The 14,625-nt window shown below is 41.2% G+C and overlaps 1 protein-coding gene across 7 annotated transcripts in view; it reads right to left on the bottom strand.

Annotated features, from left to right (window-relative positions):
• The window catches only part of PTPDC1 (protein tyrosine phosphatase domain containing 1), a 123,236-nt gene that overhangs the window by 31,454 nt on the left and 77,157 nt on the right, over nucleotides 1–14,625 (bottom strand). For 4 of the 7 annotated variants that reach the window (XM_007969807.3, XM_007969805.3, XM_007969804.3 and 1 more), the window contains 2 exons: nucleotides 13,923–14,033; nucleotides 1,326–10,801 (listed from right to left, as the gene is read on the bottom strand). In XM_007969807.3, the coding sequence (XP_007967998.1) occupies nucleotides 10,685–10,801; nucleotides 13,923–14,033 (228 nt within the window). In that variant the 3' untranslated portion in view covers nucleotides 1,326–10,684. The other 3 variants (XR_492134.3, XM_037998644.2, XM_037998643.2) reach the window with 3 other exon arrangements.

A 14,625-nucleotide genomic window follows, 5' to 3' on the forward strand; every position in this document is an offset into this window, starting at 1 on the left:
CCCATAGCATGGGAGAAAATATTTGCAAATCATATCTTTAATAAGGACTTAATATCCAGAATATATAGAGAACTAAAACTCAACAACAAAATACAAACCAACTGAAAAATGAGCAAAGGACTTGAATAGACATTTCTCCAAAGAAGATACATGAAAAGGCAATAGGCACATGAAAAGGCAATAGGCACATGAAAAGATGCTCAATATCACTAGTCATTAAAGGAATGCAAATCAAAACTACAATGAGATACCACTTCATATCCATGAGGAAGGCTATTATCAAAAATACCCAGAAAATAGGGATGTGGAGAAACTGAAACCCTAGGGCACTGTTGGTGGGAATATACAATGGTACAATCACTGTCGAAGACAGTGTGGTGGTTCCTCAAAAATTTAAACACAGGATTACCATATGATCCAGCAATTCCACTTATGGCTGTGTACCCAAAGGAATTAAAAGTAGAGTCTTGAAGAGATACTTGTATACCTATGTTCACAGCAGCATAATTCACAATAGCTCAAACATAAGCAACCCAAGTATCTATTGACAGATGAATGGATAAGCAAAATGTGGTATATACATACAATGGAATGTTATTCCACTTTAAAGGGGAAGGAAACTTTGCATTATACTACAACATGGATGCACCTTGAAGATATTTTGCTAAGTGAAATAAACCAGTCACAAAAGACAAATACTGTGTTATTCCACTATTTGGAGTAGTTAAAATGAGAGACACAAAAAGAATGGTGTCACCAGGGGCTGGCATGTTGGAAGATGGGGGAGTTCTTAATAGGTATAACATTTCAGTTTTACAAAATGATGAGTTAAATAGATGAATAGTGGTAATGGCTGTACAACATTTATGAATGTATTTAATAACACTGGACTATATATTTAAACATGAGTAAAATGATAAATTTCATTATATATATTTTACTACAGTAAAAAAATTGAAAAATACATGAACAAGCACTAGAGAAAAGAAACACAAATGGCTCAAAACATGTAACAAGGTAACACATTTGAGGTACTATCTCATACCAACTGAATCTGGCAAAAATCAAAAAGTCAGTCAATACTAAGTGTTGACAAGGATGCAGAGCAGTGGGAACTCTCATTTACTGCTATTGGGAATATGAACTGGTACAATCATTTTGAGAAATAATTTGTCATTACCTTGGAAATTGAAATTGTACATACCCTAAAGTTCACAAATTTTACTCTTAGCTACACAGCCTACAGAAACTCTTGCACATGTATACCCAGAGACATGTGAAAATACAAACAACCCAAATGTCCATCACAAGTTTTAAAAGAGGTAATTTGTGGAATATCCACACAATGGAATGCCATATAGCAGTGAATACAAATAAGCTACAGCTTACACATTAATATGGAGAAATGTGAATAGCACGTTGAACAGAAAAGGCAAGTCACAGGAGAATACACACAGTATTGTTCAATTTATGTAAAGTTTATAAACAGGCAAAATCAAGAAATAAGATAGAACTATAAAGAAATACACACAAGTTATAGTGGAAGAATTAAGGAACAGCAGGGAATTTTGTCTTCTGTATTAGTTTACTATGGGTTCCATAACAAAGTACCACAGACTAGGTGGCTTAAACAACAGAAATTTATTGTCTCATGGCTCTGGAGGCCAGAAGTCTGAGATCAATGTGTCACCAGGGTTGGTTCTTTCTGAGGCCTCACTCCTTGGCTTGTAGATGACAATTTTCTCTCTGTGTCTCCACATAGTCTTCCCTTTGTCCATGTTTGTGTCTCAATCTCCTCTCTTTTTTTTTTTACTTTTTTTTTCGAGATAGGGTTGCCCTCTGTCACCCAGGCTGGAGTACAGTCGCGCAATCTCTGCTTACTGCAACCTCCACCTCCCAGGCTCAAGTGATCTTCCCACTTTAGCCTCCCAAGGAGCTAGGACCACAGGCATGAGCCACCATGTCCGGAAATTTTTTTTTTTTTGTAGAGACAGAGTTTCACCATGCTGCCCAGGCTGGTTTTGAACTCCTGGCCTCCAGTTATCTGCATGCTTTGGTTTCCCAACGTAGTGGGATTACAGGCATGAGCCACTGGGTCTGGCCTCAGTCTCCTCGTCTTATAAGAACACCAGTCAGATTAGAATTGGGGCCACCTCAATGACTTCATTTCACTTTAATTACCTCTTTAAAGACCCTACCTCCAAAGACAATCGCATTCTGAGTTACTGGGGTTAGGACTTCTACACATGAATTTTATGGGGGACACATTCAGTCTATAACACCTCCCCATCTCTCTGGGCTGTGTGGTAGTCAGGTAGATAAATTTAATTACATTTAACAAAAAGTTAATTAGCATATATTTTGTTCCAAGGAAAAAGAGCTGAGTTTTGAAGGACATGTTGAGTATTAATCATCCAGCATTGTATATAAGGAATGAAAGTGTGGACTGAAGGAGGTATCTAGATGGTAGGTAATGCCAAACTAATTAGGGTGACAACAGAGGTACAGAAAATGTCATGGACAAGCGCTGCTGTAGGTATGGATGTGCACCATACTTGTGTCTTAGTCTGCCTGTGCTGCTATAACAGAATATCTCAGACTGGGTAGCTTATAAACAACAGAAATTCATTTCTCACAGTTCTAGAGGGTGTGAAGGCCAAGATCCAAGATGCCAGCATTTAATGAAGTTTGCTAGCTGCTTCCAAAATGGTGCCTTGAATGCGGCATCCTCCAGAGCGGAGGAATGCTGTGTCCTTACATGACAGAAAATGGAAGGACGAAAAAAGACCACACTTTCTCTGTCAAGCCCTTTTATAATAGCATTAATCAATATATGAGGCTACAGGCCCCATGAACTAAATACCTCCCGAAAGGCCACACCTCCCTAACACTACACATTTTGGGGTACATATTCAGATTGTAACATTCCACCTTTGACCTCCCAAATTTGTATCTTTCTTATATGTAAAATACATTCATTCCATCCCATTGCCCCTAAAGTCTTAATTTGTTCCAGTAACAATTCAAAGCTAAAGTACAGGGTCCCATCTAAATCAGATATGGATGAGACTCAAAGTAAGAGTCATTCTGAGGCAAATTGCTCTCCCGCTGTGAGCCTGTGAAATCAAACAAGTTATATACTTCTAAAATACAATGGTGGAACAGTCAGAGGACAGACATTCCCATTTCAAAAGAGAGCAACAGAAAAGAAGGGAGTAAGAGGTCCCACATAAGTCCAAAACCTAACAGGACAAACATTAAATCTTTTTTTTTTTAATTTCAATTTTTTTTTTGAGACAGTGTCTTGCTCTGTCACCCAGGCTGGAGAGCAGTGTGTGTACGATCATAGCTTGCTGCAACCACGAACTTCTGGGCTCAAACACTCTTCCTGCCTTAGCCTCTCCTGTAGCTAGGACTACATGTCTGTGCCATTCTGCTGAGCTAATTTTTTTTTATTTTTGTAGAGATGGGGTCTCACTACATTGTCCAGGCTGGTTTCAAACTTCTGCCTCAAGCAATCCTCCCTCCTGGGCTTCCCAGTGGGTTGGGATTACAGGCACAAGCCACTGTGCCCAGCCCAATATTAAATCTTGAAGCATGAGAATAATCTTTGACTCCATATCCCACCTTCCAGGTACACTGGGGTGGAAGTTAGGTCCCCATGGCCTCAGACAGGCCCACCCACATGGCTTTGCTGGGTATAGCCCATGCTGCAGCTCCCATGCACTGAAATAACCTGTCCGCAGCTTTCCCAGACTGGCACTCTATGCTGGTGCTTCTACACTTCTGGGGTTTCTGGGGCAGCCCCACTCTTATGACTCCACTAGGCACTGCCCTAGTGGGGGCTCTCTGCAGAGACTTGGTCTTTGCAGGAGTTCTCTGCCTGGGCCCACTGAGGCATTCCTTGAAATCTAGGTGAAGGAAGCCATGCCTCCACAGCTCTTGCACTCTGCACACCTGTGGAATTAAGCACCACGTGGATGTACCAAGGCTCACTGCTTGCACCCTCCAAAGCAGTGGTCCTACCTGGACCTGGGCCTGCTTGAATCAGAGGTGGGGTGGCCAAGGAGCACTGTGCCAGAGTGCAGGTGCAGATCCAAGGTGGCCCTCAGCAGTGAGCACACAGGTCCCATGGGCACCCTGGGCCCATCCTCAAAATCCATCTGTCCCCAAGACCCTAGCACTCTGGGCTTTTGATGGGCATGGTTGCCCCCTCCCCTTGACCCGAGATGTCCATAATACCTTTGGGGTCATTCTCCCATTGTCTTGATAAATGGCACATGGCTTTCTTGTATCCATACTAATCTCATCAAATGGTGGCCTGGCCACACCCTGTGTGCTATCTTCTAAACACACTTTTTTTTTTTCGAGACAAAGTCTCGTTCTGTTGTCCAGGCTGGAGTGCAGTGACGCGATCTCGGCTCACTGCAGATGCCACCTCCTGGGTTCAAGTAATTCTCCTGCCTCAGCTTCCCGAGAAGCTAGGATTACAGGTGCTTGCCACAATGTCTGGCTAATTTTTTTTTTTTTTTTGTAGTTTTAGTAGAAATGGGGTTTCACCATGTTGGCCAGGTTGGTCTCGAACTCCTGATCTCAAGTGATTTACCCACCTCGGCCTTCCAAAGTGCTGGAATTACAGGCATGAGCTACCATGCCTGGCCTAAAACTCCTTTTTTTTTCTTTTTTTTTTTTGAGACGGAGTCTCACTCTGTCACTCAGGCTGGAGTGCAGTGGTGCAAACCCAGCTCACTGCAACCTCTGCCTCCCGGGTTCAAGTGATTCTCCTACCTCAGGCTCCCAAATAGCTGGGATTACAGGCGCCTGCCACCACGCCCAGCTAACTTGTAATTTTTAGTAGAGACAGTGTTTCACCATGTTGGCCAGTCTGGTCTCGAACTCCTGACCTCAAGTGATCCACTCGCCTCAACCTCCCAAAATGCTGGGATTACAGGCATGAGCCATCACAACCGGCCTACATACTTTTTTATTCTTTACGTGGCTGGGCTGAGAATTGTCTAAATCTTTTTCTTTACATGGCTGGACTAAGAATTGTCCAAATCTTGATGTTCTGCTTCCCTTTGAATTATAAATTCTGTCTTTAAATAATTTCTCTTCTCTCATTTTAACATTTTAACATAAGCAGTTAAGAGAAACCACACAGCATCCTGCACACTTTCCTGCTTAGAAATTTCTTCTGCCAAATATTCTAGTTCATTGCTCCTAAGTTCTGCCCCTTACAAGGTCCTAGGATACAGACATGGACATAATTCAGCCACGTTCTTTGCCACTTTGTAACAAGTTTCCTTTTCCCCAGTTTCCAGTGATATTCTTCATTTCTGTCTATGACCTAATCAGAATGGTCTTTACAGTCCATATTTTTATCAGCATTCAGTTCAAAACCACTCACGCAGTTTCTCAGGAGAATGAGTGAGAATTTCCCCACAGCTCTCCTCTTCTTCTGAGCCCTCACCAGAATCACCCTTAATGCTCCACTCATGGCAATACAAGCTTTTTCCTGCTTTCATTTCACAACTCTTCTAGCCTCAACCCATTACCCAGTTCCAAAGCCGCTTCTACATTTTTAGATATTTGTTTTAGCAACACCCCACTCCCCTGGTACCAATCACGGTCTTAGTCCATTTTGTGCTGCTATAATAGAATAGCACAGGCTGGGCAACTTACAGACATTTATTCTCACAGTTCTGGAGGCTGGATAGGCCAAGATCAAGGCACTGCCATCTGGTGAGGGCTGCCCTCTGCTTCCAACATGGTGCCTTACATGCTGCGCCATCTGAAGGGGAGCATGCTGTGTCCTCACATGACAAAGTGGAAGAGCAAAAAAAGAATTCCCTCCATCAGGTCTTTTACTAATAATATTAGCTCATTCATGAGGGTGGAGCGCTCATGACCTACACACCTCCTAAAAGGCTGCACCTTCCTACTCTGTTGCATTGGGAATGAAGTTTCCAACACATGAATTTTGAGGGATAGGCAACATGACTCCTAGAGGGATGAATGACTGAATACATAATTCCTGTGTGTCCCCAGAATTAGCAGAGGGCCAAGCACAATAGGCACAGACATGTTGCTGAAAGAATATGTTTCATATTTGTTGCTTACAGTTGTACTGGAACTCTACTGTGAGCACACAGGAGAGTCTTAGAAAATAACTGATCACCTAATCTAAACCTACCAAAATTAATTCAGGGAATGTCACCTATTAGTCCTGGAAATACTGAGTTTGATATTAGGTTGAACCACATGAAATGGCCAGTACTTGATCATTTTTTACCAAAAATTGGCCACTCCCTGTGGTTCAGCCTAAATCAAAAGTCTCAGTAGTTTGTTTTCTTTTCTTTTCTTTTTTTTTTTTTTTTGGAGACAGAGTCTCGCTTTGTTGCCCAGGCTGGAGTGCAGTGGCATGATCTCGGCTCACTGCAACCTCTGCCTCCCAGGTTCAAGCGATTCTCCTGCCTCAGCCTCCCAAGTAGCTGGGACTACAGGTGTCCACCACCACGCCTGGCTAAATTGGTATTTTTAGTACAGACAGGGTTTCACCCTATTGGCCAGGCTGGTCTCAAACTCCTGACCTTGTGATCTGCCTGGCTCGGCTCCCAAAGTACTAAGATTATAGCCACCATGCCTGGTCTGTTTTCATTTTTAAGAGGAGAAAAAAAAATGATAAAGCAACTCATTAAATCAAAACCAGAGGCTACTGTCAGACTGCTTTCTAAAGATCAGGTAAGTAGGAACCCATCTTCAAAATGTAATTTTTCTCTAAAATAGGCAATCTCAAGAGTAAAATATCTTTTCATTTTAATGAAGAAAGCCGAGAGGCAAGGGCTTAGCAGGCTTCTCTTACTGTATAAGTTTCAGTGGATGTATGAAACTTTTATTTTCATTGCAAAAGGTTTTATGACATTTAAGTCTTATTGGGACATTATTTTTAGTGACAAGCTTTGAACAAAGGCTTGTCAAGCTCCAACACTGAATGGCTCCATTGTGATTACTTATAAATCAGTTTTATTGTCAGTGTTGAGGTAATCAGAGATTAGCTCATGCCTAAAAGCATAACTAAAAAAATAATGCATCACTGAGAAACAGGATTTTGTTGAATTTTTCTCCTGCTACTTTATCTATAAACAATTTGCAGCCATCTAGCATTGAGAAAAGCTCTCTTAGGTAACATGCTAATCTTGTGCCATTCACAAAAAGCATCAAAGAGAATGTTGTTCTTGATTTACCTGCACTGAAAATATACTAATGCTTGTTAATTTGGAACAATAATAAAGATCCTATGAGTAAGCTGTCATTTTTAAATGGACCCCCCAATTACATGGGAGCTGTTAGATGTCAAGAACTTGGGGCTTGCACTCAATCTACATTATATTGTCCCTGGATATTTTTTCAGACATCTGGAGACTGGCCTGAAATAGCACCCAATCATATCAGCAAGCATTCTCCATTTAAGAGAAAATAGAGAAACTTTATCTCTATTGAATTCTGATACATGGTGGTTTTCATGGAATCCAGAGTGACGAAGCTGGGAAGCTGGTTGAAGATATGACTAAGTAACTCAGCACAGATTTTCTGAGTTACATAAATAAATGAAGCGAGCTCTACCACCAGCAGCAATTTGTCTCAAAGGGCATTATTAAGCTCTCTGAAGTAAGAAAAGGCAATAGTGGCAAGAAATCATGTACTTCCTCTAAGTGTGATATACTAGAGAGCATCATATGATAGTAATAGAGCTGGTTCAGCCTTTTCCAGAGGACAGATGTGTAATATTTTTACTAAGTTATGGACAGCACAGTGCTCTCTTAATGCCATCATAACATTTAGTGCTAAAGGGACCTCAAGGTCCCTGAGAAGGCACTTTGACTGGGCAGCTTTGCCAGGTTAAGAGTCCCATAGGCAGTTAACATGAGCAGAGAGGAGGGCACAGCACGGGGTCCATCAGACTCCACATCTCACGTCATACAGTTATGATTAAGACTTCTCAGGCCAGGTGCGGTGGCTCACACCTGTAATCCCAGGACTCTGGGAGGCCAAGGTGGGAGGATCACTTGAGCTCAGGAGTTCAAGACAAGCCTGGGTAACATGGCAAAACCCTATCTCTACAAAAAAAAAAAAAAAAAAAAAAAAATTAGCCGGATGTGATGGCGTGTGCCTGTAGTCCCAGCTACTCAGGAAGCTGAGGTGGGAGGATGGCTTGAGGCTGGGAGCGGAGGTTGCAGTGAGCTAAGATCATGCCACTGCATTCCAGCTTGGGCTACAGAGTAAGACCCCCCATCTCAAAAAAATAAATAAATATAAATAAATGAAATAAAAAAGACTTCTCTCTGTTAAGATAATTCAGCGAGGTAACGGATACGGCTGGCCCATGGTAAGTTCTTAATATGTGTGTGCCCTTAACCTTCCTATTTCTGTTGAACTGAATTTTTCAACCTTATCACTTCTCCCAATAGGTGAGATTTCTGTCCTCTGGGCTACAAAGAACTCCTCATCCAAATATGGGAAAGTAGGAATCTTGTCGGCTTGGAGATTTTCCTCAGCTATTCCTCTTAGAACTCACCTATCCCAGCCCCCCAGTGTTTGGTCATGCTGAACTGACGGAAGGAGTCTGCACTAACTAGAGCTTGGCTCAGTGACTCAGCCGACAACTCAATCTGCCTGTCAGGAAAATCTAAGAGCAAAACCTTGTCTTTATCATCAGATGTCCTAGAGCATCAAGGTAAAGAAGTACAAGACTAGGATTATGGGTTGTTCTTTTTGCTTTTATTCAAATAAATACAATACTTATATATAGCCTGATTAATTTCCCTTGTCATATCTCTTTTTTCAAGTTTCAGGCTTAGAATTTTAGTCGTGCAATGCTAAGGTCACATCATAACTGTTCTCTAAGTTGAAACAAGTATTTCAACAGGCAAATAGCGAACTCGCCAAAAGACCTGTGGGTCACTTGCCCAAATGAGGCCAACTGAGATGAGAACAAACATCTTTTTTTTTTTTGTAAAAACTGTATTTTTATAGTGTACCTTTGGATAAAATGCAATTGTTTCTTCCCCTTCTTTCCCAGGCCAGGCACTTGACAGCACAGTGCTCTCTTAATGCCGTCATAAAGAGGATGGGCAACCCACTTAATTAACATCCATTGGACTTGATTTCCCAAGAAAATTAAAACAGTGTGAAAGAACGCTGCATTTAGCATTTGGCATTAGAGTTAGTGAGACTGATAATGACTGAAATATTTTTGATGTGCTAGAGGTTAATTCAGAAATGTAGGACTGGAGAAATTTCATTTGTTCTAAATGAGTCTTGCTTCCCCTGAATTCTGTCTTTAGGTAGTAACTTCTTTAGTTTGAAATTAGTCTGATTAATATCACCTTTACTGGGAAAAACTATTATCCTCTCTGTGGCTTGGCCTCTGGTATCTCCACATATTAATTTAAATAAAAGTATGGCTTCAATTGCTAATTGATGGTTCAGCTTACAAGGAACTAGTCTAGGCAGCCACCCTTCTTACATGAAGCCAGTTAGGGCTAATGCAACCTGTATGGTCAACTTCAGTTTAAAAATCTTAATTCTCATTGTAAGAAAGCAGCCAAGTATCGAACCTTGAGGCAAGTGGGTTTACGGAGTGGCAGATTTGGGAGTGTGGGGCCAGGGCCACACTGCTCATGCTAATACACCATCAGCACAAACAGTGGCCCAGTCTTGACTTCCTCCAGCTCCAAGAGTCACCTCTGCAGAGTGGCTGTGGCACCTCACAGAGTAGGGCTGGCACAGAGCCCCTGCCCTGCACAAATGTCCCTGTGGAGTCCCTGGGAGGACAGAGGCAAGCCCTGCTTCTTAGCAACTTCCCACACTTCCTGCCTCTGATCCCACTTCCTTTTTGTAAAGATGCTATTTGGCTTAGCAGCAACCCAAGGGAGTGGGAATAAGGCTTGGTGTGTTGAGAACTGCTCCTGCCTCCTTTTGACAGCCAAGGCTGGCAAGGTTGTTTGGAAATCTGACAAAGAGCAAGTCTACTTTCTACAAGTAAAAAATCCCAACCACTTCACGGTCACTCCATTAAAGTAAAACTAAATCTCTCTGAAAAATATTATGCTTTGAAACCCTCTGTTACATTTATAAAAAGAAAAGGAAAAACAAAAAATTTCAAAGTTAAAAAAGACCCTTTAAAAATATTATAGCAATAGCCTTCTTCGTAACAAATATAAAACAGCTTAAGACACTTGGTGACTTTCTTAGTTCATTTGTGGGGGAATGGACACACAAGGAGGTTTTACTACTGAAGTTAGCTATTTGGTAAAAACTCGAGGAAGAGTTCCATCAAGAAAATGGTTATTTTGGAAAGACAAGTTATGATTATTTCCAAAACGTCAAAAGGAATAAGAATGTAAACACCATATACTTAAAATGTTAATGCAATAATATTAACTCAGTCAAATAAAGAAAGTGGCACCAAATTTATGGCAATTTTTCAAAACAAAAATGTAGCTCAAGGATATTTAAAAATAAATAATTGGTTCAAATAGGGACGACCATTCTCAGCACAAATCAACAACATTCAAAATAAAGTGCTATGAGAAAAAGTAGCCCCACAAACTTCGACTTATTCACATATGAACAGAGATACTATCTGGATCTTTAGGTCTGAAATATTCACCACGAGGGAAAGCTAGAGGCCAGGCTTAGGGCCATCTTTTGTCATTTTTCTTTTTTCTTCCAGCGTGTGCTTAAATATTTTCTTCAGGGTGTTGTAAACTATTGGTCCATTTTCAGAATCAAAATTAACCTGGTGATAAAGAAATTTATATTCAGGACACTGTAACAAGAATTTTAACTAGTTCCTATTTTGAGAGAAGGAGGGGGTGGAGAAAAAAACAGACTTACGAACAAAACTCTATATAAAATACACATAATAAATTTCACACATTTTAGTTGAAAGACTATATTAGAACTGCCAACCATGTCAATACCAAACTTATGAATGAAAACCCCAAAATTAAATCTAGTGCCTGGATATTTAGTCTCATTATACACACCCAGACATGAAGCAAGTCAACAGTGGGTGTGAAGTGAATTTTTTGAGACTATTATTGATGGTATAAGGGAAAAGTTTCCTGTATTAAAACAGCACATCAGCTGTATACGTCCTGCTGAGAGGCCCTGTGGCCACTCTGGACAAAATCAGAGTGACGTGAATAGAAGCCCAGCTCCCCACCTGCTAGCTATGTGCCCTCATCTCATACCCAACCTCTCTGGACCTCGATCTCCTCCTTTGTAAAACAGAGATAATAATACCCACCTTCATAGGATAGTGTATCTGTGAGTCTAACGTATGTTTGGCACATATGTACAAACCTCAACTGGTCAGGCGTGGTGGCTCACGCCTGTAATCCCAGCACTTTGGGAGGTAGAGGTGGGAGGGTCGCTTGAGCCCAGGAGTTCGAGACCAGCCTGGGCAATAGAGCAAAACCTCATCTCTACAAAAAATTAAAAAAAATTAGCCAGGCATGGTGGCACGTGCCTGTTGTCCCAGCTACTTGGGAGGCTGAGGTGGGAGAAATGCGTGAGCCCAGGAGGCAGAGGATGCAGTGAGCTGAGATTGTGCCATTGCACTCCAGACTGGGTGACAGAGTGAGACCCTGTCTCAAAAAACAAACAAACAAACAAACAAACCCCACCTTGATAAAGGTAAATTTCCTTTCCCCTTGATGGGAGAGCACTATTTACACATATTTGCATTTTTTCACCCAAGTTTACGATACTCTGGGTTAGGAGTGATGGCAGAACTGAGAACCAGAGCAAGTACCCACCCTCAGTCCCCTTCCCAGAATAGTGTGTGACTCCCTGGGAAAGAATCAGGGTCACACAATCACTGCTTCTCTCCTTCTGGAACTTCTCTGATAAATTTTGAAAATGGAAGGTTGTTCCCTCTGTCAACAACTGTAAAGGATCTGACTTTAACCTGTTAGCTTGTCAGTGTTACGGACACTGGTAGAAGATACGAGATTCCTGGGTCAGAGACAGACAACTTTTATTTCTCATAGCTGCACGTGCTTCATGTTCACATGGGTTCTCTTTGTCTCCCAAGTCTCATGGGGGCAATGCAGAGGGGCCTAGGTGGAGGCTGCACAAGCACGGGGTTTGCCTCATAGCTGAGGAGCCCCAAGCTTAGGAAACTCCAATGTTTCACAAGGGGGCTGCAAAAAATTCTGCCAACCTTTGCCCTGAAGGGAAACATTTTTATTATCCAGGAAGTCAGAACGTGTGCCTTCTGTTCTCCAGGCAGAGCTCTCCAGACACTAGTGAAGAGTTGATCCCCAAAGAGAGTGGTCAGGGCATCTGCTCATCAGACTATGAAGAGACATGAGAGACCCAAGGAAAACTGTCTCCTAACATTTTCTATAGACGGATTTTGAACAATTGCTATCTCTAACTTTTCCTTCATATCCCCTTAAAAGGCCAACAGAAGTTGTAAAGAATTCCTACTGCTTTCAGAGAGATCAATCTTAAGATTTTTTTTCAGTCAAGCTCAGGAATTTAATTTTATCTATAGCTACACTGTATATCCTATTTGCAAAAAAACTCCTTATTAATATTACCAATGGTCTGAATTGTTTACCTTTTTTTTTTTTGAGATGGAGTCTCACTCTGTTGCCAGGCTGGAGTGCAGTGGCGCGATTTTGGCTCACTGCAACCTCCGCCTCTCGGGTTCAAGCCATTCTTGAACATTCTACGGGCGCCCACCACCACACCCAGCTAAATTGTTGTATTTTAGTAGAGATGGGGTTTCACCATGTTGGCCAGGATGGTCTCGATCTCCTGATCTCATAATCTGCTCACCTCAGCCTCCCAAAGTGCTGGGATTACAGGCATGAGCCACCACTCCCGGCTCTGTTTACTTTCTTAAACACCAAACTACAACCTTCTTCACATGGTGGGTAGCCTTTCAGTCTATGAAAATATAAATACAGATGTAAAGGACCATGTGGTTTAGATTTGAGACTACTGACTCTGGAAACAGTTGAGAACAGATTGAAAAGATGTCAGTGGTTAGTGCCATAGAATCCAGATGAGGAAAAAGGAAGGCCTGAAGTAAGAACATCACTCTGGAAAGAGTGGAGGGGAAGCAGACTGGACAAATATTAAAAAGGAAGAATCTTCACAACTTGTGAATGAGTATAAATAATAACTTATTAATGTTACCACAGATGTTGTCATTCAAAAGCTGGGTTCTTTAACGACACTTTCATATCAATGAGACGTAACAAACAAATTATAGATACTTTCATATCAATGAGAAGTAATAAACAAATTATAGTTGATGGGGTAAGGGGAAACTTTTCTCTCGGTAAGAACCTGGATTCTTCTTCTTTCTTCAGCCAGGAAAAACTGCTGCATCCAAAAGGATGGGCTTTTAGAAATAAAACCTGTTTTTTTTTTTTTTTTTTTTTTTTTTTTTTTAACTCTTTCCTTAGGATTTGCCAACCAGGACTCAGTACTGAATCAGCAATGTGGGATGTTTACTTTTCAATAAATGGTTTCTTACTTAAACCCAAGGTAGAACTGGCTCGACAAGCAAAGATTCTCTGACTCTGATTAGGCACATGATCTAAAAATATGTATTCAATACTCAGTTGTTTCTCTCTTTCTTTTATATAAAAGCTCTTTGTTCCAACATTCTCCTTCAAAAAACCCACAGTTCAGTTTTTCCTAAGATCATTGTTTGGAAACTTTTTTTTTGGTTAAAACTCTGCAACTACTTAGAAGAAATGTCAAACAGATTTCCATGAAAGGAAAATGTACACATACATGTTTTATTTTAGAGGAGGATGGTGACCTCTGGATTCTGATTTACAAAGATGATGCTGATCTGTGGTTCAGAGAGGGGAAAGAAGAGTGTGACCCACCTTAGTGAACGCCTTAATGGCATGGGCAAGGAAAGCTTCCTCCACATCCACGGGAATTGTCTGCAGGTTCACTATGCAGTGCAACACACAGAGAATAGTCTGGTGCTGTCCCTGTTTTTGTAGAAATCAAAATTTTAAAAATGTATTCAAAAAATGCCTCAATAAATCGATTCAAAACTATCTTAGAGTCAAGAATTGGTTTGTGACCAAGTACTCGTAATGTCAAATGCCAAAATATCTAACAAAATATCTAAACATCAACAAATGTTTATTGTTATGTGTTAATATAATTTGAAAAGTTTTCAGGAGATAATATCAAAGCTGGCTAGCTATTGCACAAAGTAAAACTAAATTTGAAGATCAGTGCAATTTTAAACCAAGTGTTTCTCTTGCCGTGAATTGAATAGATTTTCCCATTCTTGTTGTTTCTGGATATAATCATGTCAGTTGTCTAGTAGATGGCGACATGTCATAGAGATACATGGACTAACTAACTGGGCACTGAGTGGTCAGGATCTGGGTACCCAGCCACTACAGATGATATGGAGGGAGGCGGGTAGACAAAGAAAAGGACAAGGGCAACCCCAGTCCCCCAGGAGCAATGCAGTGCTTAAGTGCTTAGCCTCCAACCTAAGGGGGTAAGATACTTAAAAATGTGCCCACTGACTTCACTCCTGGGGGCTGTTCACCTTAGCAAAGGAGA

This window comes from Chlorocebus sabaeus, chromosome 12 (assembly GCF_047675955.1).
Source record: "Chlorocebus sabaeus isolate Y175 chromosome 12, mChlSab1.0.hap1, whole genome shotgun sequence".
Taxonomy (NCBI): domain Eukaryota; kingdom Metazoa; phylum Chordata; class Mammalia; order Primates; family Cercopithecidae; genus Chlorocebus; species Chlorocebus sabaeus.